This window comes from Macrobrachium nipponense, chromosome 5, assembly GCF_015104395.2.
Source record: "Macrobrachium nipponense isolate FS-2020 chromosome 5, ASM1510439v2, whole genome shotgun sequence".
In the NCBI taxonomy this organism is placed as follows: domain Eukaryota; kingdom Metazoa; phylum Arthropoda; class Malacostraca; order Decapoda; family Palaemonidae; genus Macrobrachium; species Macrobrachium nipponense.
In genome coordinates, this window is record NC_061107.1 from 121,673,237 (window position 1) to 121,700,697 (window position 27,461).

General features: G+C 37.6%; 1 protein-coding gene across 1 annotated transcript in view; it reads right to left on the reverse strand.

The window, feature by feature from the left end:
* LOC135215923 (latent-transforming growth factor beta-binding protein 4-like) overlaps positions 1-27,454 on the reverse strand; it is a 593,663-nt gene extending 566,209 nt beyond the window's left edge. The window contains exons 1-5 of the mRNA XM_064250878.1: positions 27,443-27,454; positions 26,945-27,038; positions 26,226-26,354; positions 24,664-24,774; positions 23,171-23,254 (exon numbers count right to left, since the gene is read on the reverse strand). Coding sequence (XP_064106948.1) covers positions 23,171-23,254; positions 24,664-24,774; positions 26,226-26,354; positions 26,945-27,038; positions 27,443-27,454 — 430 coding nt within the window. The remainder of the gene's footprint in view (positions 1-23,170; positions 23,255-24,663; positions 24,775-26,225; positions 26,355-26,944; positions 27,039-27,442) is intronic.
* Between the last annotated feature and the right edge of the window lie 7 nt (positions 27,455-27,461).

Consider the following 27,461-nt stretch of genomic DNA (forward strand, 5'->3'; position numbering starts at 1 on the left):
AATGCGTCATTCTTTCTACTCACTTCCGTCACTGCATTCTTCATTTCCCCCGACAACACTACTCCAACGCCATTCCTACCCTGCTCATTTGCTCCAACTATAGATTAACTTGTAGCCATCCCCCAGTTCTTTAGCTTTATTACCCTTCCATCGAGTTTCCTGCACACACAAAATATCCACTCTCTTTATCCTCATTAACTCTGCCAACTCTCTTCCTCTTCCTGTCATAGACCCAATATTGAGCTGGCCTATTCTGATCACATTTAGAGCTCGCTTCTTTAGCTGCACCCGCTCATGATGCAGTAGCCCTCGCCTTGTCCACAGAGTTAGGGCGATGTGTCTGTGCGTCGTTTACGGAGTACGCCCTAGCCCTATTCTCATCAATATCACGACTCATTCCATTGGTTTTGGCGTGGGTTTTTACAGTCGGATGCCCTTCCTGACACCAACCCACCCTCCCTATTTATCCGGGCTTGGGACTGGCACCCATTAAGGCTGGCTTGCCCCCACAGGAGGCTAGATTATATATTATATATATATATATATAATATATATATATATATGTTACAGTGTTGTTTAAAGGATTAAAGGATTAAGGACATTATATCAAAAGGCATTAACTTTAAAGTACTTAAGAAGAGGCACGGATAATAAGAAAAGAAAATGGAAAAAAATGAAATAAAATAATGGTTTTATGAAAGTTATCGTCTTTCTCGGACTCAACCCCAACGACCAGGACACTTTATCCATCGAGAGTCTGGATATCATCTCCCAAAAATATCTGCCGTACCAGAGATTAGTGGCCGACGAGGGAGATTAGTGGCCGACAAGCGATATTTCCCAGGCATCTTTGAGAAATTGGAACTCAACTCGTCACACCTCATTTACGCCTACACAAGCCCTCTTCACAAGATATATTGGTGCCAGGGTTAATTCCTATATCCCATCTGGCATATGTTAGAGAAGGAATTCTAAGCTCCCTTGTTTAAGAAAGGGGAAGTGTTAAACTCGAAAGCTCCACCATTTCCATGGATAGGCCTAGGGTCTTAACCAATTAAATCAGGAGTGCCAGATCGTAGGACAGCCCAAAATGGGGTCTCAACGAATAACCTATGAGGTTACCAAAGGTACACACCCCCAAAAAGCCAGGGCATGAACAAGAGGCATTTCCTAATTTAGAGTCTACGAATCACAACAGAAAAAAAGACAGGAAGGCGGTTTTGTATAAAGTCTGTAGCCACTCAAACACAGAATTCTTTCAGAAAGATGCCACACCCCAGTCAAAATCCAAAAATCCAAAAATCCAAGGGCAGTGCCAAGAAGATATCATCCCAATAAAAAAGCCAGACAGAGAGAGAGAAGGGCAGAAAAGAAAAAGACAGAGTGGAGAAGGGGGAGAACGAGTGCAGAACAGAAGAGTGGCGCAGTAGCAGAACTGAGAAGATGAAGAAACAGTAGAGAGGGAAAGTGCAGAAGTGTGGTGTTCAATAGACAGTGATAAGTGACTATCGTACTCAGTAAAATTCCCTCGTGCCTACTAACTCGTAATTGCAACAAAGTGCCTTTCAAAGAAAATAGTTTTATCAGTCCAAGAGCCCAGAAACACAAAGGAGGAAAGTTTTAAGAACCCCTAGCAAAGAATAAACACATATAAGGACACATCATTTATTAAATTTTTCCCAAAACTATAAACTATTAAGATAATTCCATAAGAACATTTAGCAAGCTGAGATTAAATTATATAACTGCTATTTCCCCAAATTACGGGCCCCCACTCAGGTGCACGTTACCTTAGGGCTGTGTGTTAGTAACCACTACCACAGTTAAATGGTACGCAGCGGCGGGATGAAAAGAGACATGAATGACAGTTAAAAACAGCGGCCGCGAACGGGATCAAAAGTTTTAGTGTCGGCATAAGAGATTTTAATCCAAAACCTCCACTCAAAAATAGAAAGTTCTCCCCCAAAGACAGTTACCAGTGCTTCTCCCAAATACAAAGACAGTTACCGAGTCGTAACAATAAAAGCGTTCTACCAAGAAAAAAAGCCACCCACACTTCGTGAAAAAGAAACTCCACTCCGAAGTACAAGAACAGTCGAAAGAAGTTCCTCGAAAAGATACTAGAAGAAGATGTCGAACGCATAATATCAAAAATGCATCAGTCAACGCAATCCCGAGAGAGAGAGAGAGAGAGGTCAACGCAATCCCGAGAGAGAGAGAGAGAGAGAGAAATCCCCTTCCCGCAGAGAGGAAAACAACGTGTCGAACAACGCAAGTTAAACACAACACAACTGTCAGACGTAGCCCGAAGACGACAAAAGATAAGTCCCAGATAATGTCCCCACACTTACACAAAAATTAAACCTTATTAAAAGTAAATTACGCTATTAACCTTTCAGTTAGACAATTTTAAGATACCCAGTTTGGTACTTTGAGATTAAAAGATTTTCACACTAAACTTTTTTTTTTGGCACGAAACTACGATATTTTCTTCATTTTACTAATTCTAACTAATCAACTTCTAAGACCTTTCCTGAACATTTGTATTTACTAACCAATAACTTTAAATTTAATTTGAATTTTGATTGTGTCATTTTATGCTCTTTTTTTGTGATTTTGGTTGTTTTGTGATTTCTTATACTTGGTTTTTTTTGCTTTAATATTTGCTTTTTACTTTTATTTGCTAAGTTGAGTGAATGTTTACTTGTTTTTATTTTATTTTGTTTAAGGGGCGTTTAGGATAACCAGGGTAATTCACGGGAGGTCTCTCGTTACCGTACACTTTATGGTCAGTTCAGTATCGTTTTACCAGTACTGTTAAGAGGGTTTTTGTGGTTGTTTAAGAATCGCCTACCGGTAAGTAAGACTTTCAGAATATTTCTGGGGGAAATTCTTTTATTTTGGTGATTGAATACGTAAGTAAAGGTAATTTATTGTTATTATCATTATTTCTTTTCGGGATATTACTGTCATAACTGATACTTTTAATGATACTCAGTAACTTAAGAAAATTTTCCATTAACGGGTCGATGGTCAAGGGGAGATCGACTCCTAATCAGAAACGTAAGAACGCCTGTGGCTCACGAGAAATCAAACAAGGAAATTAACCATGGCGGAAGGTACACAGTCCGCGAATTCGAGCGCAACAGTAATGGGAACACATAAGGGACATGTAAATAATCACACAGCTAAATTTGCGGAAGAAGGGATGGTCAGTTAGCTTGCAACTTAGGGAACTGGATAGAGCAGGTGGAGACACGCCTAGACAGCATAACGGGGACTCCGAGACATACCGAGATCCTAAGAATTGGGAAGAACTGAAATGGTATTTTAGGAAGGTTTATTCCACAGTTGGTGACAGAGATCCAGTTACTAGCCTGGCAAGGATAGTGCGTCAATTTAAGTTAGACGAAAGAGGCTAACAAGAGTTTAGCTCTCAGTTGTATAACAATAGGAATGAATGGGGTAACTTCATGGAATCCATAGGTTGGATAGAGGTAGAAGGAGGCAAGCAAAAAATGCTAATGGGTCATGTAAAAAAATATTTAGACTAGCAATAATGATTGGAAGCCTGCCAACAGAAGTTATTGGAAGGATGACTCGTAAGTGGGAGACATCCGATGATGTAGCCCAGATTGAAGAGGAGGAAACAAAAATCCTAGGTAGAAGACCTGAAGAGAATCCTATATACAGACCTTTAGTTGCTATAGGACAAAAGGAAAGGGGTCCAAATAAATCTTGGACACCATCTAGAAATCAAAATAAGATGCCAGTAAATCTTCTCAAGGAGGATTTTCGACAGTAACGTGGTATAACTGTCAGAAGAGAGGACATTATGCCAGTGACTGCCGAGGGATGGCCTTCTGTCTTTTCCAAAAGAAAACAGGACATAGTGCTCAAGAATGCAGAAATAAATTTGTTTCAACTCCTAGAGGTAGATCTCAGTCAAGAGGCAGAAGTAGAAACCATAGTCAATATCCCCTAGCTAGAGGAAATAGGGATTCTGTCCCATATAGGTATGCTAATCAAACAGCAAGTATAGGGTGTCAACTAGTTCAGCCAATGTCAGACGACGCAATGGGAAATTTATTTTCTGCTTACTGGTACAATGGTCTTCCTCTATAACAGAGAGAGCGTCCGGAATGCCAATGCTTAGCCAAGCTACACAGGTTAGCAAAGTTGATGTAGGGAATGAATATAATTACAGACCATTATTTCCCTCACATGGCGGACTTGAGAATCCTATATAGGTTGTTACATTCTTTGATACAGGTAGTCCTAAGAATATAATGTCAGAAAAAGGTGTATTGGTTGTATTTTTCTCACTTAAGTTTTAACCCAGCGTAGATTGTAGAATCACAGACGTCCAGGGTAATAATATCCATGTAATTGGACAGTTTAGACTTCCCATTTAGGCTAGGAAGAATTGCACTAAGAGAAAAGGTTCTGGCGCCCGACCGGGTATACAATTAGCTTTTGCCCATTTGCTGATAGTTACCCAACTATGGCTAGACAAGGGATAAGCATTGATGCCCCTAGAGAATAACTAGTGATTAAAAAACGGTCGTGAGATTTCTAGAATACCAATATGTCAGGTCAATTAAAAGAACCCAGACTCAAGAGAATCCCACGGTGAAAGGTATTTTAAAGAAGGATAAGACAGAGGGAAGATATCCAGAATGCATCACGAGTTCACAACAGATCAATAACCTCTTAGAATCAAATCAATGCACTTACTTAAAGTTAGAGAGGGAATTAAGACTTAAACCTGGGGAAGGTACGTGGGTAGAATGTACAGTAAATCCAATTTTTGAAGGGAAGGAAATTCTCACGCTTACTGAAAAGTCGCAAGTAAATGGAATACATTATTCTTCTAGTTTACATGAAATTAGAGCAAAATAGCGTTACAGGTTACAAATAGGAGAGGAGGAGGAAAGGTTAAGTTAACACCAGGTACAGAGATAGCCTAGCAGAAGTATACGCCATACCTATCCGAGAGGTAGAAGGGGAAACAGTAGGATCAATCAGTAAAGGAAATGAAAATTATGCTCGGGACATAAAACTGAGAAGAGCCAAGATAGGATCTCATTTAAAGGACATTAAGGAAAACCATGTTCGAGAAGAAATCATAGACTTGCTGTGCAAATATAAGAATATAGTCGCTCTTGACGGCGACACATTGGGAAATACAAGCGAAATAACGCACAAGATAGACATTCCATCAAACACAAAGCCAATTTACATACCAGCCAACAGAGTAGCACATTCCAGAAGGAGATCATCGAAAGAAAATATAAAGAATGAATAGGCAAGGATAATAGAACCATCTAAATCCCCATGGTCTTTCCCACTCTTGCTAGTTCCTAAAAGGGACAAAACTTATAGAATAGTTGTGGATTACAGAAAATTGAACCAAATTACTGAAAATGATCCTTATCCCATGCCGTCAATGCGAGATCTTATCGCCACACTAGGGCCCAAGAAGTACTTCACCACTATAGATTTATTGCAGAGATTCTTGCAAATCCCTCTAGACGAAGAAAGTAAACCTTTGACTGCTTTTTCCACTAGTAACGGCAGATACCAGTATGTAAGAATGCCCTTTGGTCTAAAGTCAAGCCCGGTAACTTTTGTAAGATTAATAGATAAAATTTTGGGCGACTTACTAGGCAAGGATGTACACTGTTACATAGATGATTTGGTAATAGCAACAGATACCATAAAGGAACATATAGACTTAGTCAGAGAAGTCCTAAAGAGATTAAGAAAGGCCAACCTGAAGCTTAAACTAAACAAGTGTAACTTCCTTAAAGGAAAATACACTATCTTGGGCATACACTAAGTGAAAAGGGTGTAGAAGTAGATGACGCAAAGATTAAGTCAATTAAGGAATATCCTACACCACAGCGCAAGAAGGACGTAAAGTCATTCTTAGGTTTAGCAGGTTTTTACCGCAAGTTCATAGGGAACTTTGCAGTCATATCCGCTCCACTAGCTGAACTTTTAAAGGAACATGTATCATTCACATGGACAGACAGACAGCAAAAAAGCATTTGATGAATTGAAAGAAAGATTAACACACACCCCAGTACTTAGCTTCCCAGACTTTGGCAAGGAATTCTTTTTAGCCACGGACGCAAGCCGCATTGGTATTGGAGCATGTTTAATGCAAAAACAAGATAATAAGTATAATGCCATAGATTTAAACTGTAGGAAATTAAAGCCTCAGAAGTGAACTACTCAGTAACAGACTCGAGTCTCTAGCTATAATAGATGCTTGAAAGCATTTCAGATATATCATTTTTGGTTACAAAATAACCGTGTTTACAGATCATTCAGCCACAGTAGAAATGCTAAAGAACCCCTAATTTTTCTGGTCGAAGAGCCCGTTGGTTCATAACAGCCTAAGATTATGATATAGAGGTGAAATATGTCCGGGGAAGCCGATTAAGGTGGCAGATGCATTATCAAGATATATGTCACAAGGTGATAGTATATATATGATAAGTCAAGAAGAAGAAGAAAAGAATGAAACAATGTGCAATGACATAAATGTACTCACCATGCATTATACAGAGGAGCTTTCCCGGCAAAATTTCATAAGAGAACAAGAAAGAGATGAAGATTTAAGAGAACTGCTCAATTATGTTAGAAATGAAAGAAAATACAGCCAACAAGAATTAACCGAGCTAGGTAGGAAGGTTGGAGGTCCCACAGATGCATTAACTGACATAGATGACGTATTAGTTTGGATGTGTCACGAATATGATCCATTTGGTCAATTTCTACTAGGTGTGCTTCACAAAAGGTTAGTACCTAAGAGTCTAAGAGATAAGGTCATTGAGCTAATGCACACGATGACATAAGAGCTCACCCAGGAAGGGATGAGACATTTAGATTAATACAAAGAACTTTCCATTGGAAGGGAATTCACAAGGATGTTAGTAATTATGTGAAGAGCTGCAACACATGCAACAGCTACAAGGGAAGAACAGACAAGGAAGTACCTCTAGGGAAAATCATATCCCACAGACTCCTTTCAAAAGAGTATCTATTGATCTTATCACTAATTTTCATACCAAGAGTAAAGGGAATAAGAGTATACTAGTATGTATTGACGCTCTCACAAGATATACAGAGTTGGTACCGCTAACTAGTAAAAGTGCCAAGGAATGTGCAACCGCTCTCTTCGATAAGATATTTTGCAGATATTCTGCCCCACAGCTCATTATCTCTGATAATGGGACCGAGTTCAACAACTTGTTAGTTCAAGAAATTTGTAACGCCTTTAAGGTAGAAAAGGTAGCGATTCAGCCATATCACCCAGCTAGCAATGGCTTGGTAGAAAGGAATAACAGGAAGGTTTTAAACGTATTGCGTCACACAGTAGGACAGGATCCTGACTGGGACGTCAATTTACCTTTAGTCCAATTATCATTAAATGCAAGGCATCATACGAGTACTCGAGCAACTCCCATAAAAGCTTTGATGGGATATGAACCCCGATTACTTATGCATGGTGAATCAGCCAATACAGCCTAATGACTCTAAAGATATCATGAAGATAAGAATCGGAAACTTTAAAATAATCCACAAGTGATTGCACAAGAATCTAGAAGAAGCCCAGCAGAATATGATAGAGAAGCATCAAGAAGGATTAAGGCCAGTAGATTACAAGAAAGGGGATGAAGTCTATATTAAGAAGGAAGTAAGAAGTGGTATTAATTATAGTTAGCCACTAAAATTCCACAGGACATACAAGGTCGTAGACGTACAAGAGACTAAGATAAAGGTTAAGAAAGGAATAACCAAATGCCTTCTACATATGCTGAATCCTTAGAAGTGGATAAACAAGGACAAGGTTAAGAGAACCAAAGAAGTTGAAGAATCCGAAATGACAGAGAGGTCAGAAGACATTCCATAAGAAGGTACTAGATATAACCTAAGAAATAGAAGAGTCACTTTTCAGTGAAATAGAAGAACAAACCCATTAATCCATCCTATTATTCACGTGTAGTTTATCTGATTTCTTTATTGCTAGTTTACCTTCACCGGTCGACTTAGGAATAAATCTTTTTTGATTGTTGCAAGTCTTACTTTAATTAGTCGGTTTCTAGCAAAATTTTGGAGTTATGTGCACTAACTTCAAATTTATTTTGACTTGAAGGGAAATATTTGGGTATGTAAGAAACGGTTCAATGCGCAGTATAAGAATTTCAAGACGTATATTAAGTTTAATCGTTCCATAAGAACATTCTTAGAAGTAAAAGAATAAATGAAAAGGGTTAAGAAAGATACTAAGAGATTTTAAGATAAGGGAATTCGTTTCAGAAATGATTAAGATTTTGAAGGGGTAATTAATACACTTACTTTGTTCAATCCATAAGATGTTGATTGATGAAAGCTTACTAATAAGATATTAATCGATGAAGACTCACTAACAAGATGTTAACTGATGAAGACTCATTAACAAGATAGTAGTTGTTGAAAACTTACTAACAAAATATTGATTGGTGAAAACTTACTAATTGTTTTCACAGTAGAAGAAACCTACAAGTATTAACCACTAACCGGTTCCTTTAACTAAGTTGCCAATTTTGTTTTAGTATCAAACAGTAAAGTTATAAGGTTTAATGTACAAGGTTACTCAGAAATTACAGTAAGAATGTCCAATGAAATTTTGCGTAACCACAATACACAATCTCAGTAGGAAGTCAAGGACACACTTGTTATTGCATACATATACACCATGATATTATCTCCCAGGACTTGTCCCCAAGTAGCAGGTCGCAGCAAACAATAAGTCATCAAGTGTCGTCAACGAAGAATGAAATTTATTTTTTCATAAAGAAAGGCGATATCCAGCTAGATAGAATAGGACAGAGGACTGAAACAATCATATACTGTAAACTTGGAAAGTTATAATTTTTTTTTTTGCTTCTACCATGCATTTATATAACTTATGTGAATTAGGGCTAATTCATGTTTAACCTTCAGTTTTCTTGTTTTTGGTGATTTATTTATGTTTGCATTCAGTTTCATGTTTCTTAATGTGATTTACTCATTTTTTAATTCACTTTGATGATTCTTTTAATATTACTTAATCAAGGATTTGTTTATGTTTATGTTCAGTTTTAATGTCATTCTTAATGTTACTTAAAGATTTATTCATGTTCATATTCAGTTTTGATGTTTCTCTGAATGTTACTTACTCAAGAATTTATTCATGTTTACATTCAATTTTGATTGTTACCCTTAATGCTACTCAATCAAGGATTTGCTCATGTTTACATTCACTTTTGATGTTTTTTAAGTTAAAGTTTCAATATGATTTCCAAGAAGCATAAGTTACGAGTCCTCTTGTAGGTATGATATTTGCTTCAGCTTAGTTAACGCTGTCGGAGACAGCTAGGTAGCGGGCCGAGACTGTTACAGTGTCGTTAAAGAATTAAGGAAATTATTTCAAAAGGCATTAACTTAAAAGTACTTAAGAAGAGGCACGGATAATAAGAAAAGAAAAGGGAAAAAGAATGAAATAAAATAATGGTTTTATGAAAGTACGTCTCTCTCGGACTCAACCCCAACGACCAGGACACTTTAGCCATCGAGAGTCTGGATATCATCTCCCCCAAAAACATCTGCCCGTACCAGAGATTAGTGGCCGACAAGCGATATTTCCCAGGCATCTTTGAGAAATTGGAACTCAAATCACTCGTCACACCTCATTTACGCCTACACAAGCCCTCTTCGCAAGATATATTGGTGCCAGGGATAATTCTATATCCCATCTGGTATATGTTAGAGAAGGAATTCTAAGCTCCCTTGTTTAAGAAAGGGGAAGTGTTAAACTCGAAAGCTCCACCATTTCCAAGGATAGGCCTAGGGTCTTAACCAATTAAATCAGGAGTGCCAGATCGTAGGACAGCCCAAAAAGGGGCCTCAACGAATAACCTATGAGGTTACCAAAGGTACACACCCCCAAAAAGCCAGGGCATGAACAAGAGGCGTTTCCTAATTTAGAGTCTACGAATCACAACAGAAAAAAAGACAGGAAGGTGGTTTTGTATAAAGTCTGTAGCCACTCAAACACAAGAATTCTTTCAGAAGATGCCACACCCAGTCAAAATCCAAAAATCCAAGGGCAGTGCCAAGAAGATATCATCCCAATAAAAAAGCCAGACAGAGAGAGAGAAGGGCAGAAAAGAAAAAGACAGAGTGGAGAAGGGGGAGAACGAGTGCAGAACAGAAGAGTGGCGCAGTAGCAGAACTGAGAAGATGAAGAAACAGTAGAGAGGGAAAGTGCAGAAGTGTGTGTTCAATAGACAGTGATAAGTGACTATCGTACTCAGTAAAATTCCCTCGTGCCTACTAACTCGTAATTGCACAAGGTGCCTTTCAAAGAAAATAGTTTTTATCAGTCCAAGAGACCAGAAACACAAAGGAGGAAAGTTTTAAGAACCCCTAGCAAAGAATAAACACATATAAGGACACATCATTTTAATTTTTCCCAAACTATAAACCTATTAAGATAATTCCATAAGAACATTTAGCAAGGTGAGATTAAATTTATATAATGCTATTTCCCCAAATTACGGGCCCCCACTCAGGTGCACGTTACCTTAGGGCTGTGTGTTAGTAACCACTACCACAGTTAAATGGTACGCAGCGGCGGGATGAAAAGAGACATGAATGACAGTTAAAAACAGCGGCCGCGAACGGGATCAAAAGTTTTAGTGTCGGCATAAGAGATTTTAATCCAAAACCTCCACTCAAAAATAGAAAGTTCTCCCCCAAAGACAGTTACCAGTGCTTCTCCCAAATACAAAGACAGTTACCGAGTCGTAACAATAAAAGCGTTCTACCAAGAAAAAAAGCCACCCACACTTCGTGAAAAAGAAACTCCACTCCGAAGTACAAGAACAGTCGAAAGAAGTTCCTCGAAAAGATACTAGAAGAAGATGTCGAACGCATAATATCAAAAATGCATCAGTCAACGCAATCCCGAGAGAGAGAGAGAGAGAGGTCAACGCAATCCCGAGAGAGAGAGAGAGAGAGAGAGAGAGATCCCCTTCCCGCAGAGAGGAAAACAACGTGTCGAACAACGCAAGTTAAACACAACACAACTGTCAGACGTAGCCCGAAGACGACAAAAGATAAGTCCCAGATAATGTCCCCACACTTACACAAAAATTAAACCTTATTAAAAGTAAATTACGCTATTAACCTTTCAGTTAGACAATTTTAAGATACCCAGTTTGGTACTTTGAGATTAAAAGATTTTCACACTAAACTTTTTTTTTGGCAACGAAACTACGATATTTCTTCATTTTACTAATTCTAACTAATCAACTACTAAGACCCTTTCCTGAACATTTGTATTTACTAACCAATAACTTTAAATTTAATTTGAATTTTGATTGTGTCATTTTATGCTCTTTTTTTTGTGATTTTGGTTGTTTTGTGATTTCTTATACTTGGTTTTTTTTGCTTTAATATTTGCTTTTTACTTTTATTTGCTAAGTTGAGTGAATGTTTACTTGTTTTTATTTTATTTTGTTTAAGGGGCGTTTAGGATAACCAGGGTAATTCACGGGAGGTCTCTCGTTACCGTACACTTTATGGTCAGTTCAGTATCGTTTTACCAGTACTGTTAAGAGGGTTTTTGTGGTTGTTTAAGAATCGCCTACCGGTAATGTAAGACTTTCAGAATATTTCTGGGGAAAAGGGGAAAATTCTTTTATTTTGGTGATTGAATACGTAAGTAAGGGTAATTTATTGTTATTATCATTATTTTCTTTCGGGATATTACTGTCATAACTCATACTTTTAATGATACTCAGTACTTAAGAAAATTTCCATTAACGAGTCGATGGTCAAGGGGAGATCGACTCCTAATCAGAACGTAAGAACGCCTGTGCTCACGAGAAATCAAACAAGGAAATTAACCATGGCGGAAGGTACACAGTCCGCAAATTCGAGCGCAACAGTAATGGGAACACATAAGGGACATGTAATTAATCACACAGCTAAATTTGCGGAAGAAGGGATGGTCAGTTAGCTTGCAACTTAGGGAACTGGATAGAGCAGGTGGAGACACGCCTAGACAGCATAACGGGGACTCCGAGACATACGAGATCCTAAGAATTGGGAAGAACTGAAATGGTATTTTTAGGAAGGTTTATTCCACAGTTGGTGACAGAGATCCAGTTACTAGCCTGGCAAGGATAGTGCGTCAATTTAAGTTAGACGAAAGAGGCTAACAAGAGTTTAGCTCTCAGTTGTATAACAATAGGAATGAATGGGGTAACTTCATGGAATCCATAGGTTGGATAGAGGTAGAAGGAGGCAAGCAAAAAATGCTAATGGGTTCATGTAAAAAAATATTTAGACTAGCAATAATGATTGGAAGCCTGCCAACGGAAGTTATTGGAAGGATGACTCGTAAGTGGGAGACATCCGATGATGTAGCCCAGATTGAAGAGGAGGAAACAAAAAATCCTAGGTAGAAGACCTGAAGAGAATCCTATATACAGACCTTTAGTTGCTATAGGACAAAAGGAAGGGGTGGGGGCCAAATAAATCTTGGACACCATCTAGAAATCAAAATAAGATGCCAGGTAAATCTCTCAAGGAGGATTTTCGACAGTAACGTGGTATAACTGTCAGAAGAGAGGACATTATGCCAGTGACTGCCGAGGGATGGCCTTCTGTCTTTTCCAAAAGAAAACAGGACATAGTGCTCAAGAATGCAGAAATAAATTTGTTTCAACTCCTAGAGGTAGATCTCAGTCAAGAGGCAGAAGTAGAAACCATAGTCAATATCCCCTAGCTAGAGGAAATAGGGATTCTGTCCCATATAGGTATGCTAATCAAACAGCAAGTATAGGGTGTCAACTAGTTCAGCCAATGTCAGACGACGCAATGGGAAATTTTCTGCTTACTGGTACAATGGATCTTCCTCTATAACAGAGAGAGCGTCCGGAATGCCAAGGCTTAGCCAAGCTACACAGGTTAGCAAAGTTGATGTAGGGAAGGAATATAATTACAGACCATTATTTCCCTCACATGGCGGACTTGAGAATCCTATATAGGTTGTTACATTCTTTGATACAGGTAGTCCTAAGAATATAATGTCAGAAAAGGTGTATTGGTTGTATTTTTCTCAATTAAGTTTTAACCCAGCGGTAGATTGTAGAATCACAGACGTCCAGGGTAATAATATCCATGTAATTGGACAGTTAGACTTCCCATTTAGGCTAGGAAGAATTGCACTAAGAGAAAAGGTTCTGGCAGCCCGGGATATACAATTAGCTTTTGCCCATTTGCTGATAGGTTACCCAACTATGGCTAGACAAGGGGTAAGCATTGATGCCCCTAGAGAACAACTAGTGATTAAAAACGGTCGTGAGATTTCTAGAATACCAATATGCAGGTCAATTAAAAGAACCCAGACTCAAGAGAACCCCACGGTGAAAGGTATTTTAAAGAAGGATAAGACAGAGGGAAGATATCCAGAATGCATCACGAGTTCACAACAGATCAATAACCTCTTAGAATCAAATCAATGCACTTACTTAAAGTTAGAGAGGGAATTAAGACTTAAACCTGGGGAAGGTACGTGGGTAGAATGTACAGTAAATCCAATTTTTGAAGGGAAGGAAATTCTCACGCTTACTGAAAAGTCGCAAGTAAATGGATACATTATTCTTCTAGTTTTACATGAAATTAGAGCACATAGCGTTACAGGTTACAAATAGGAGAGGAGGAGGAAAGGTTTAAGTTAACACCAGGTACAGAGATAGGCCTAGCAGAAGTATACTCCATACCTATCCGAGTGGTAGAAGGAGAAACAGTAGGATCAATCAGTAAAGGAAATAAAAATTATGCTCGGGACATAAAACTGAGAAGAGCCAAGATAGGATCTCATTTAAAGGACATTAAGAAAAACCATGTTCGAGAAGAAATCATAGACTTGCTGTGCAAATATAAGATATAGTCCACTCTTGATGGCGACACATTGGGAAATACAAGGGAAATAACGCACAAGATAGACATTCCATCAAACACAAAGCCAATTTACATACCAGCCAACAGAGTAGCACATTCCCAGAAGGAGATCATCGAAAGAAAAGTACAAAGAATGAATAGGCAAGGAATAATAGAACCATCTAAATCCCCATGGTCTTTCCCACTCTTGCTAGTTCCTAAAAGGGACAAAACTTATAGAATAGTTGTGGATTACAGAAAATTGAACCAAATTACTGAAAATGATCCTTATCCCATGCCGTCAATGCGAGATCTTATCGCCACACTAGGGCCCAAGAAGTACTTCACCACTATAGATTTATTGCAGAGATTCTTGCAAATCCCTCTAGACGAAGAAAGTAAACCTTTGACTGCTTTTTCCACTAGTAACGGCAGATACCAGTATGTAAGAATGCCCTTTGGTCTAAAGTCAAGCCCGGTAACTTTTGTAAGATTAATAGATAAAATTTTGGGCGACTTACTAGGCAAGGATGTACACTGTTACATAGATGATTTGGTAATAGCAACAGATACCATAAAGGAACATATAGACTTAGTCAGAGAAGTCCTAAAGAGATTAAGAAAGGCCAACCTGAAGCTTAAACTAAACAAGTGTAACTTCCTTAAAGGAAAATACACTATCTTGGGCATACACTAAGTGAAAAGGGTTGTAAAAGTAAATGACGCAAAGATTAAGTCAATTAAGGAATATCCTACACCACAGCGCAAGAAGGACGTAAATAAAGTCATTCTTAGGGTTAGCAGGTTTTTATTTACCGCAAGTTCATAGGGAACTTTGCAGTCATATCCGCTCCACTAGCTAAACTTTTAAAGGAACATGTATCATTCACATGGACAGACAGACAGCAAAAAAAGCATTTTGATGAATTGAAAGAAAGATTAACACACACCCCAGTACTTAGCTTCCCAGACTTTGGCAAGGAATTCTTTTTAGCCACGGACGCAAGCCGCATTGGTATTGGAGCATGTTTAATGCAAAAACAAGATAATAAGTATAATGCCATAGATTATAACTGTAGGAAATTAAAGCCCTCAGAAGTGAACTACTCAGTAACAGACCTCGAGTCTCTAGCTATAATAGATGCTTGAAAGCATTTCAGATATATCATTTTGGTTACAAGATAACCGTGTTTACAGATCATTCAGCCACAGTAGAAATGCTAAAGAACCCTAATTTTTCTGGTCCGAAGAGCCCGTTGGTTCATAACAGCCAAGATTATGATATAGAGGTGAAATATGTCCCGGGGAAGCCGATTAAGGTGGCAGATGCATTATCAGATATATGTCACAAGGTGATAGTATATATATGATAAGTCAAGAAGAAGAAGAAAAGAATGAAACAATGTGCAATGACATAAATGTACTCACCATGCATTATACAGAGGAGCTTTCCCGGCAAAATTTCATAAGAGAACAAGAAAGAGATGAAGATTTAAGAGAACTGCTCAATTATGTTAGAAATGAAAGAAAATACAGCCAACAGAATTAACCGACTAGGTAGGAAGGTTGGAGGTCCCACAGATGCATTAACTGACATAGATGACGTATTAGTTTGGATGTGTCACGAATATGATCCATTTGGTCAATTTCTACTAGGTGTGCTTCACAAAAGGTTAGTACCTAAGAGTCTAAGAGATAAGGTCATTGAGCTAATGCACGACGATGACATAAGAGCTCACCCAGGAAGGGATGAGACATTTAGATTAATACAAAGAACTTTCCATTGGAAGGGAATTCACAAGGATGTTAGTAATTATGTGAAGAGCTGCAACACATGCAACAGCTACAAGGGAAGAACAGACAAGGAAGTACCTCTAGGGAAATCCTATCCCACAGACTCCTTTCGAAAGAGATATCTATGATCTTATCACTAATTTTCATACCAAGAGTAAAGGGAATAAGAGTATACTAGTATGTATTGACGCTCTCACAAGATATACAGAGTTGGTACGCTAACTAGTAAAAGTGCCAAGGAATGTGCAACCGCTCTCTTCGATAAGATATTTTGCAGATATTCTGTCCCACAGCTCATTATCTCTGACAATGGGACTGAGTTCAACAACTTGTTAGTTCAAGAAATTTGTAACGCCTTTAGGTAGAAAAGGTAGTGATTCAGCCATATCACCCAGCTAGCAATGGCTTGGTAGAAAGGATAACAGGAAGGTTTTAAACGTATTGCATCACACAGTAGGACAGGATCCTGACTGGGACGTCAATTTACCTTTAGTCCAATTATCATTAAATGCAAGGCATCATACGAGTACTCGAGCAACTCCCATAAAAGCTTTGATGGGATATGAACCCCGATTACCTTATGCATGGGTGAATCAGCCAATACAGCCTAATTACTCTGAAGATATCATGAAGATAAGAATCGGAAACTTTAAAATAATCCACAAGTGATTGCACAAGAATCTAGAAGAAGCCCAGCAGAATATGATAGAGAAGCATCAAGAAGGATTAAGGCCAGTAGATTACAAGAAAGGGGTATGAAGTCTATATTAAGAAGGAAGTAAGAAGCGGTATTAATTATAAGTTAGCCACTAAATTCACAGGACCATGGAAGGTTGTAGACGTACAAGAGACTAAGATAAAGGTTAAGAAAAGGAATAACCAAATGCCTTCTACATATGCTGAATCATTAGAATGTGGATAAACAAGGACAAGGTTAAGAGAACCAAAGAAGTTGAAGAATCCGAAATGACAGAGAGGTCAGAAGACATTCCATAAGAAGGTACTAGATATAACCTAAGAAATAGAAGAGTCACTTTTCAGTGAAATAGAAGAACAAACCCATTGATCCATCCTATTATTCACGTGTATATCTGATTTCTTATTGCTAAGTTTACCTTCACCGGTCGACTTAGGAATAATCTTTTTTATTGTTGCAATTCTTACTTTAATTAGTCGGTTTCTAGCAAAATTTTGGAGTTATGTGCACTAACTTCAAATTTATTTTGACTTGAAGGGAAATATTTGGGTATGTAAGAAACGGTTCAATGCGCAGTATAAGAATTTCAAGACGTATATTAAGTTTAATCATTCCATAAGAAACATTCTTAGAAGTAAAAGAATAAAATGAAAAGGGTTAAGATAGATACTAAGAGATTTTAGATAAGGGAATTCGTTTCAGAAATGATTATGATTTTGAAGGGGTAATTAATACACTTACTTTGTTCAATCCATAAGATGTTGATTGATGAAAGCTTACTAATAAGATATTAATCGATGAAGACTCACTAACAAGATGTTAACTGATGAAGACTCATTAACAAGATAGTAGTTGTTGAAAACTTACTAACAAAATATTGATTGGTGAAAACTTACTAATTGTTTTCACAGTAGAAGAAACCTACAAGTATTAACCACTAACCGGTTCCTTTAACTAAGTTGCCAATTTTGTTTTAGTATCAAACAGTAAAGTTATAAGGTTTAATGTACAAGGTTACTCAGAAATTACAGTAAGAATGTCCAATGAAATTTTGCGTAACCACAATACACAATCTCAGTAGGAAGTCAAGGACACACTTGTTATTGCATACATATACACCATGATATTATCTCCCAGGACTTGTCCCCAAGTAGCAGGTCGCAGCAAACAATAAGTCATCAAGTGTCGTCAACGAAGAATGAAATTTATTTTTTCATAAAGAAAGGCAATATCCACCTAGATGGAATAGGACAGAGGACTGAAACAAATCATATACTGTAAACTTGGAAAGTTATAATTTTTTTTTTTTTGCTTCTACCATGCATTTATATAACTTATGTGACTTAGGGCTAATTCATGTTTAACCTTCAGTTTTTCTTGTTTTTGGTGATTTTATTTATGTTTGCATTCAGTTTTCATGTTTCTTAATGTGATTTTACTCATTTTTTAATGCACTTTGATGATTTCTTTTAATATTACTTAATCAAGGATTGTTTATGTTTATGTTCAGTTTTAATGTCATTCTTAATGTTACTTAAAGATTTATTCATGTTCATATTCAGTTTTTGATGTTTCTCTGAATGCTACTTACTCAAGAATTTATTCATGTTTACATTCAATTTTGATTGTTGCCCTTAACGCTACTCAATCAAGGATTTGCTCATGTTTACATTTACGTTTTGATGTTTTTTAAGTTAAAGTTTCAATATGATTTCCAAGAAGCATAAGTTACGAGTCCTCTTGTAGGTATGATATTTGCTTCAGCTTAGTTAACGCTGTCGGAGACAGCTAGGTAGCGGGCCGAGACTGTTACAGTGTCGTTAAAGAATTAAGGCAATTATTTCAAAAGGCATTAACTTAAAAGTACTTAAGAAGAGGCACGGATAATAAGAAAAGAAAAGGGAAAAAGAATGAAATAAAATAATGGTTTTATGAAAGTATCGTCTTTCTCGGACTCAACCCCAACGACCAGGACACTTTAGCCATCGAGAGTCTGGATATCATCTCCCCAAAAACATCTGCCCGTACCGGAGATTAGTGGCCGACGAGGAGATTAGTGGCCGACAAGCGATATTTCCCAGGCATCTTTGAGAAATTGGAACTCAACTCGTCACACCTCATTTACGCCTACACAAGCCCTCTTCGCAAGATATAATTGGTGCCAGGGATAATTCCTATATCCCATCTGGCATATGTTAGAGAAGAATTCTAAGCTCCCTTGTTTGTTTAAGAAAGGGGAAGTGTTAAACTCGAAAGCTCCACCATTTCCATGGATAGGCCTAGGGTCTTAACCAATTAAATCAGGAGTGCCAGATCGTAGGACAGCCCAAAAAGGGGTCTCAACGAATAACCTATGAGGTTACCAAAGGTACACACCCCCAAAAAGCCAGGGCATGAACAAGAGGCGTTTCCTAATTTAGAGTCTACGAATCACAACAGAAAAAAAGACAGGAAGGTGGTTTTGTATAAAATCTGTAGCTACTCAAACACAAGAATTCTTTCAGAAGATGCCACACCCAGTCAAAATCCAAAAATCCAAAAGGGCGGTGCCAAGAAGATATCCCAATAAAAAAGCCAGACAGAGAGAGAGAAGGGCAGAAAAGAAAAAAGACAGAGTGGATAAGGGGGAGAACGAGTGCAGAACAGAAGAGTGGGCGTCAGTAGCAGAACTGAGAAGATGAAGAAACGAAACAGTAGAGAGGAAAGTGCAGAAGTGTGTGTTCAATAGACAGTGATAAGTGACTATCGTACTCAGTAAAATTCCCTCGTGCCTACTAACTCGTAATTGCAACAAAGTGCCTTTCAAAGAAAATAGTTTTATCAGTCCAAGCGCCCAGAAACACAAAGGTGGAAAGTTTATAAGAACCCATAGCAAAGAATAAACACATAAAAGGACACATTAATTTAATTTTTCCCAAAACTATATACCTATTAATAAATTCCATAAGAACATTTAGCAAGGTGAGATTAAAATTATTTAATGCTATTTCCCCAAATTACGGGCCCCCACTCAGGTGCACATTACCTTAGGGCTGTGTGTTAGTAACCACTACCACACACACACACACACACACACACACACACACACACATATATATATATATATATATATATATATATATATATATATATATATATATATATATATATCTAGGTCTTTAAGGCACCAACAGTCTATATTATTAAATAATTGGGTGATAACCTTAGCTCTTGCAGGTTAGAGACAGATGCAAAATGCTTTGATTCCACGAAGATGCTGAGATGAAAAAACTAACCGGCGCACAATTAGGGTCAGTGACGCGCTATGAAGATCACGAGTTTCATGGGTGAAGTGTGCCTGCCTTGTGTGTGCCAGTCGGTGAGTGTGTGTGTGTTCATGATGAACTGAAAATGACATATAGTCAAGTGGCAAAAGTTGCAAATGGGGACTCGCTGATTTTGGTTGATAGTGTGTGTGGAACACACCACAGAAGAGGTGCTGGAAGAGGTGTTGCAGGTCCGTCGGACAAGGTAACGAGAAACTTTGGAAAGTTAACATTTGAAGTGACAATTACTTGAGTCTAGAGAGAGGGAAGTGAGGTGCGACACACATTCTTTATTGATGAACTTTAATGTTTTATGGTGTCATAATTATGGTCTCTTTATTTCAGATGGATTCGAAGTCACCTATGGGTTTTTCTTTGACTGATTATGATTATCAATAAGCTATGAATGTTTGGACACTTTGGGGAAAAGGGGGTACTTACTTAAATATGATTTTGAGAGGAATATGACAGTTTAACGTTTCTTTTTGAGTCAAGTTTAATTAATAATTCTTCCATTTTCATGTTAGCTAATTTTGGAAAGTAAAAAGTATATTTTTTAATTTTTAACAACAAGAGTTTACCATAGCCTAGTTTGAAATCAATTTTCAGCCAAACTCCAGAGATGGCATTCAACAGAACAATGGTAGGTTACGTTACCAGTTAGATGTTTTTGCTTTAATTTTGTTTAAACGAGTGTCATTTGACCTCGTTTGAGATTTTCCCTGTTAGATATATATCTATATATATATATATATATATATATATATATATATATATATATATATATATATATATATATATATATAAATTTATATCATATATCTAACAGGGAAAAATCTCAAATGAGGTCAAATGACACTCGTTTAAACCAAAATTAAAGCAAAAACATCTAACTGGTAACGTAACCTACCATTGTTCTGTTGAATGCCATCTCTGGAGTTGGCTGAAAATTGGTTTTTCAAACTAGGCTATGGTAAACTCTTGTGGTTAAAAATATATATATATATATATATATATATATATAATATATATTATCTATATATATATAGATATATATATATATATATATATATATATATATATATTATATATATATAGATATATATATATATATAACTGAGTCACGAAAGTTAAGAACGTGCCACGAAGGAAAAATAAACGAAGGAGGATCTGCGAGACCTTTTGACGTTAAACGTCCTTTACTGAGCAGAAACTGACATAAACGAGGGTAAAGACAATACAAGAAGATTCGTATAAACTGACAGATAGGGATTATAAAGAGATTAGTACTAGAATCCGCACACCTGGAAGATGAGAAACCTTCCCAAACAAGCATAAACAATGGGTGCAATTAAAGGTTTTAAGACAATCATCTCAGAATGGGATGATTGTCATACCTTCTTAGACGGCGTGGGCAGCAAGGATTTAGGGAGCACTTGTTCAGAAAGGCACTTCTTCAAGAACTTAAGACGAATTCTGGTGAATGTGCAGCCACAAGAGGCTTGGAAGAAGGTAGTGCCGACACATCTCAAAAGAGGAAACAGAATAGCGAAAGTAAACGCGGCCCTCATTATGTTATAACTGAATCACGAAAGTTAGGAACGTGATAAATCCATAAATAAAGATATATGCCACGAAGGAAAATAAACGAAGGAGGATCTGCGAGACCTTTCGATGTTAAATGTCCTTTACTGAGCAGAAACTGACATAAACGAGGGTAAAGACAATACAAGAAGATTCATATAACTGACAGATAGGGATTATAAAGAGATTAGTACCTAGAATCCGACACACCTGGAAGATGAGAATTTTTCCCAAACAAGCATAAACAATGGGTGCAATTAAAGGTTTAAGACAATCATCTCAGAATGGGTGATTGTCATACCTTCTTAGACGGCGTGGCAGCAAGGATTTAGGGAGCACTTGTTCAGAAAGGCACTTCTTCAAGAACTTAAGACGAATTCTGGTTGAATGTGCAGCCACAAGAGACTTGGAGAAGGTAGTGACGACACATCTCAAAAGAGGAAACAGAATAGCGAAAGTAAACGTGGCCCTCATTATGTATAACTGAATCACGAAAGTTAGGAACGTGATAAATCCATAAATAAAGATATATGCCACGAAGGAAAAATAAACGAAGGAGGATCTGCGAGACCTTTCGATGTTAAACGTCCTTTACTGAGCAGAAACTGACATAAATGAGGGAAAAGACAATACAAGAAGATTCATATAACTGACAGATAGGGATTATAAAGAGATTAGTACCTAGAATCCGACACACCTGGAAGATGAGAAACCTTCCCAAACAAGCATAAACAATGGGTGCAATTAAAGGTTTAAGACAATCATATCAGAATGGGTGATTGTCATACCTTCTTAGACGGCGTGGCAGCAAGGATTTAGGGAGCACTTGTTCAGAAAGGCACTTCTTCAAGAACTTAAGACGAATTCTGGTTGAATGTGCAGCCACAAGAGACTTGGAGAAGGTAGTGACGACACATCTCAAAAGAGGAAACAGAATAGCGAAAGTAAACGCGGCCCTCATTATGTATAACTGAATCACGAAAGTTAGGAACGTGATAAATCCATAAATAAAGATATATGCCACGAAGGAAAAATAAACGAAGGAGGATCTGCGAGACCTTTTGACGTTAAACGTCCTTTACTGAGAAGAAACTGACATAAATGAGGAAAAGACAATACAAGAAGATTCGTATAACTGACAGATAGGGATTATAAAGAGATTAGTACCTAGAATCCGACACACCTGGAAGATGAGAAACCTTCCCAAACAAGCATAAACAATGGGTGCAATTAAAGGTTTAAGACAATCATATCAGAATGGGTGATTGTCATACCTTCTTAGACGGCGTGGCAGCAAGGATTTAGGGAGCACTTGTTCAGAAAGGCACTTCTTCAAGAACTTAAGACGAATTCTGGTTGAATGTGCAGCCACAAGAGACTTGGAGAAGGTAGTGACGACACATCTCAAAAGAGGAAACAGAATAGCGAAAGTAAACGCGGCCCTCATTATGTATAACTGAATCACGAAAGTTAGGAACGTGATAAATCCATAAATAAAGATATATGCCACGAAGGAAAAATAAACGAAGGAGGATCTGCGAGACCTTTTGACGTTAAACGTCCTTTACTGAGAAGAAACTGACATAAATGAGGGAAAGACAATACAAGAAGATTCGTATAACTGACAGATAGGGATTATAAAGAGATTAGTACCTAGAATCCGACACACCTGGAAGATGAGAAACCTTCTCAAACAAGCATAAACAATGGGTGCAATTAAAGGTATATATATATATATATATAATATATATATATATATATATATATATATATATATATATATCGAGATGAAACAGACACTCACTTGTACAGGTGTAACTCCCTGGGACGTTGGTGCAATCTTCATTGCTTAGACAAGCATTGTTGACTGAGTCACATTCATTAATATCTGAAAGTGGGAAAATAGGTAAGAAAAGTCATCTTCAAGTAATTAGAGGAGAAAATGAAGCAGTCGCTCACACACACAAGTTCAAATTTTCCCAAAACAATAGACAAACTGCAAACAAGCTCTGTGTTGTTATTTTATCCTCTCGTTACGTATCTCTTCGAACTGGTCAAACTTGTTTCGGGAACTGTCAGTCTTTCGATAAATTTCGGTAGTGCCAGGATGTGCTAGGTACCTATCCTCTGTTCAGAGCCTCGAAAAAGAAGTTAGATATATTCACAAATCGATCCGAAAAAACACATAATTTTTCATTGTTGATATACATGCAAACACACACACACACACACACACACACACACACACACATATATATGTATATATATATATAATATATATATATATATATATATATATATATATATATATATATATATATATATATATATGAACAGATTGGAATGAGTAGCAACACAGCCTCGAGTGTTATGGGAAACTTTAAGGTATCAGCAAATACTTTGGGTCTTCGAACGGAAAAGCCAAACATTATCTGACTTCAGAGACGAGAGCGCGGGTGCGAATTTGACCCAGCTGTAGTCGTGATTGTGATGTCAGAAAAATGCAGTTGTGTATGTCTGTTTGTGTGTCAAACAGGGTGTGTTCATGGAAGGACCTAGAACAATTTATTGTGTTCATGCACTCAAATATCAGAACTGTGAGAAGACTAGCGTGCGTGTGTTCATACACCCATCATGGCGCATGAAAACATAATACATTTCTATAGTGAGTCAGGAGACTGCAGTCTCTTTGAGCGATTACCAGTGTTGAAAGCCCGATGGGAGGCGCACAGAAGATCCATCAAGAAGGTCAATAGTGAAAAAAATACTCTGAAAATCCTTTGAACTTTTACAGATACTCTGAAGGGAGCTGAAGTTGTGTGAAATTCATTTGGTATTTTCATTGGGTATTTATCGGTTTGTCCCCACCACAGAAAATGAATTCCCTAATTAACCATTTTGTTTGGGAAAATACTGAAGGGGTTTTTGACAATAAGATAGTGTGTGACAATTTTTTTAAATCAAAATGACTATTTGAGGAGTAATTGAGTTTCATGGTTTTGGGATTTTCAATTAATTTTCCTTGTTTTTCCAGTTTGGTCTTAGCCTAGACCTAACAACTTGATTTATCTGCTGAGTTGCCGGTTTGTGGTGGAGTCTTCGAGGTAGGTTACTTTACGAGTAAGTGATTTCTCTCCTTTTCATTAAACAGGGTCGATTAGAGCCTTGTAAGCTATGTTAAACATATAAATTTCTGACTCTGACTCACTTAGGACTCTTCTTATGGTTATATTTCGAAGCGGAAGCTGAAAGAGCGTTTAAGATCCCAGTAAGAAACAATAATAAAACGACACTTACCAACACAATCCCCGTTGACTTTTTCGTACCCAACATCGCAGACGCATTCGTAACTGCCGGGTGTGCTCTGGCAGTGGGAGTTTGGACCACATGGATTGCTGTCACATTTATCTGGCAAAAAGAAGAAAGTTATGTACATACCAAACAGATAAAAGAGAGAGAGAGAGAGAGAGAGAGAGAAATTGTGATGGTGTTGTTGGTGTCCATGATGTTCATATGGAATACTTAGTAACCTCATGAAACTTGGGAAGAAAACTAGAAATGTTTACCACCTCTATTGTGTTCTAGTCTTCATATAACATCACTAATCAGTATCTAACAGAAAGAACTGAAAGAGATGGGTCACTATACAGAGTTGTTTCATAACATCTTAGTAACATGAGTGTGGTATAAATGATATTTTTGACTTAACAATTCATTCTCCACATTAACTTTTTGATGTGAGGCTTTGGAGGAGGGGGAGGAGGAGGAGCAGCGAGGGACCCCTGGCAATGTCGCCGGAATGAAATCCAGAAGAATTCGGCTGATAACTTGAGCACCAACTCCATCCAAAAAGTCACAAAGGTGAGAATATATGAAATGTTCAGTAACACTCTACTCGAATGCATTGCTCAGGGCCTTGCCTTCCTCATAATGGCATTCTGAGTTGGCGGCCCAGATGTCTGTCTGTCTGCCTATCCTATCCCTGTTGCGTATTCATCATCCATCCTGTTGGAATGTAGTTGATGCCAAAAGCAAGGATGTACAATTCCTATCCTATGAAACAATCGTGAGAATGAATGAACGACTATGAGATTTCGTATCACTCTTGGCAGGCTGCATCAATTCGCAACTTATGGAGGAGGCAATGATCCCAGATTCTCTCAGAAAAAAATGTGAAAAAAAGCCTTGAAGAAGCAATCACTAAACTAATTGTCTTCAGATCCTTTTATTTTAACAAAGTTTAGTAAATGAGGCTAGAAAATAGACCATCTTGAAACAATTTTATGAGCCACTATGTGATACCAAATTCCATGACTATTTAACTCATATTAATCTTGGATTTCATGCACTATCAAGGTAAGTGAACCCATAAGAACATTCAAAACAGATTGCACATCATAAGGAAGCCTGGAAAATATGGCTTAGCAATGTTTATGCAACAATTTTTCAAGAACCAATATATCTTTCATTAGGCATCAGTTTAGTACAGAGTCAAAACTTTCAAGCTTAGAATGGAAGTCGAGAAGCAAAGTTCTTGATAAAAAGTACACAGAACAAATGGAACAAGAAATCTGCTTCTAACGAGTGGCTTGAATCCGAAGAAAAGTCTTCCCATGTCTGAATTTATGGTCAATGGCATTTTTCAGGGATCACAACGGTCCAGGCAAGCTACTGCTTCTTAAATGACGTTTTTAATGATAAAATAGTGATTGCTATTTTAGGGAATACTTAGGAACGAGGCGCAGAAGGCTCACTCGATATACTGCCAGGATGTAGGTGAAACTGCAAAATGAATCACTTGCTTAAGAAAACGAAATGAGTTCGCGAACTACATTTTTCTCTAGAGTTCGTCTTCTTACCTTCCACACAGCAGGAACATAGTGAGGACTTGCATTCCTTGGGAAAAAAGAGGCCATTGCAGTCTTCTTTCTTCTTGCTTTGGATGCAATAACCACCGTTGGCAACGCATACGTCAGTTGGTTTGCAATCTGCAAAGTTAGAAGAGTAATAACGTCTGAATGCCTCTGTCTCTCCAGTCTGTGCTAAAAGTCATTAAGTTATAAAGCAAGGAACTGAAACGTGAAATTTTTTTTCTTATTGAAAGAAGAAAGATTCTTGCATTCATGTTTTCCAGTGTCATGAAGGTGATGGTGAGATTTCTCTAGTTATGTCATCATTACGAACATTTATCATTTTTGCAATACGAGTGTTCTGTTTTGACTCTAACGTAGGCCACGTGGCCTCTGGAAAAATGCTGATGTTTGCTATCAAATGATCCCAAACATACAAAGCTTATTACATTAGACAAAAGATTGATTTTACAAACAAAACGTAACGAAATTTATGAGAGATATTTGATGTTTCATGGAGAAAAAACGCCATCCTTATACAGTGAGGTTATATGAACATCTTTCAAATGATTTTTCATTGCCCACTGCGTATTTCTCTGTTTCTGCTACGTAACCTCGGTAGAAACCCATGAAAAACAAGAAACAGCGCTGTTGGAGACTTCCTGTCCGTCCAGACATCAAGAGATATAATAGCTTGCAAAACTGACAAGAAAGGGAAAGGAACTTACCATGTTTTTTCCCAGGTATAGGCTCAGGTTTAAGCAGAGCTTTAACCCCAGAATGAACAGGAAGCCTTTTCTTGAAAAGGTGGAGTCCAGCTCTCTGTAAGACAGAAGGAAAATCGATAGAGAAAAGAAGTAGGTCAAGATAACGAAATTCGGAATGGAATTTCAGCAACTGTACCAACTGAAATAGATTATAGCATCTTTTACTAATTCATTTATGAGATCAATCATTGGATTATCATGTTATTATTATTATTATTATTATTATTATTTTGCTTTATCACAGTCCTCCAAATTTGACTGGGTGGTATTTATAGTGTGGGGTTCCGGGCTGCATTCCTGCCTCCTTAGGAGTCCATTATTATTATTTTTTTTTTGCTTTGCTCTATCACAGTCCTCCAATTCGACTGGGTGGTATTTATAGTGTGGGGTTCCGGCTTGCATCCATGCCTCATTAGGAGTCCATCACTTCTTACTATCGTGCGCCGTTTCCAGGATCACACTCTTCTGCATGAGTCCT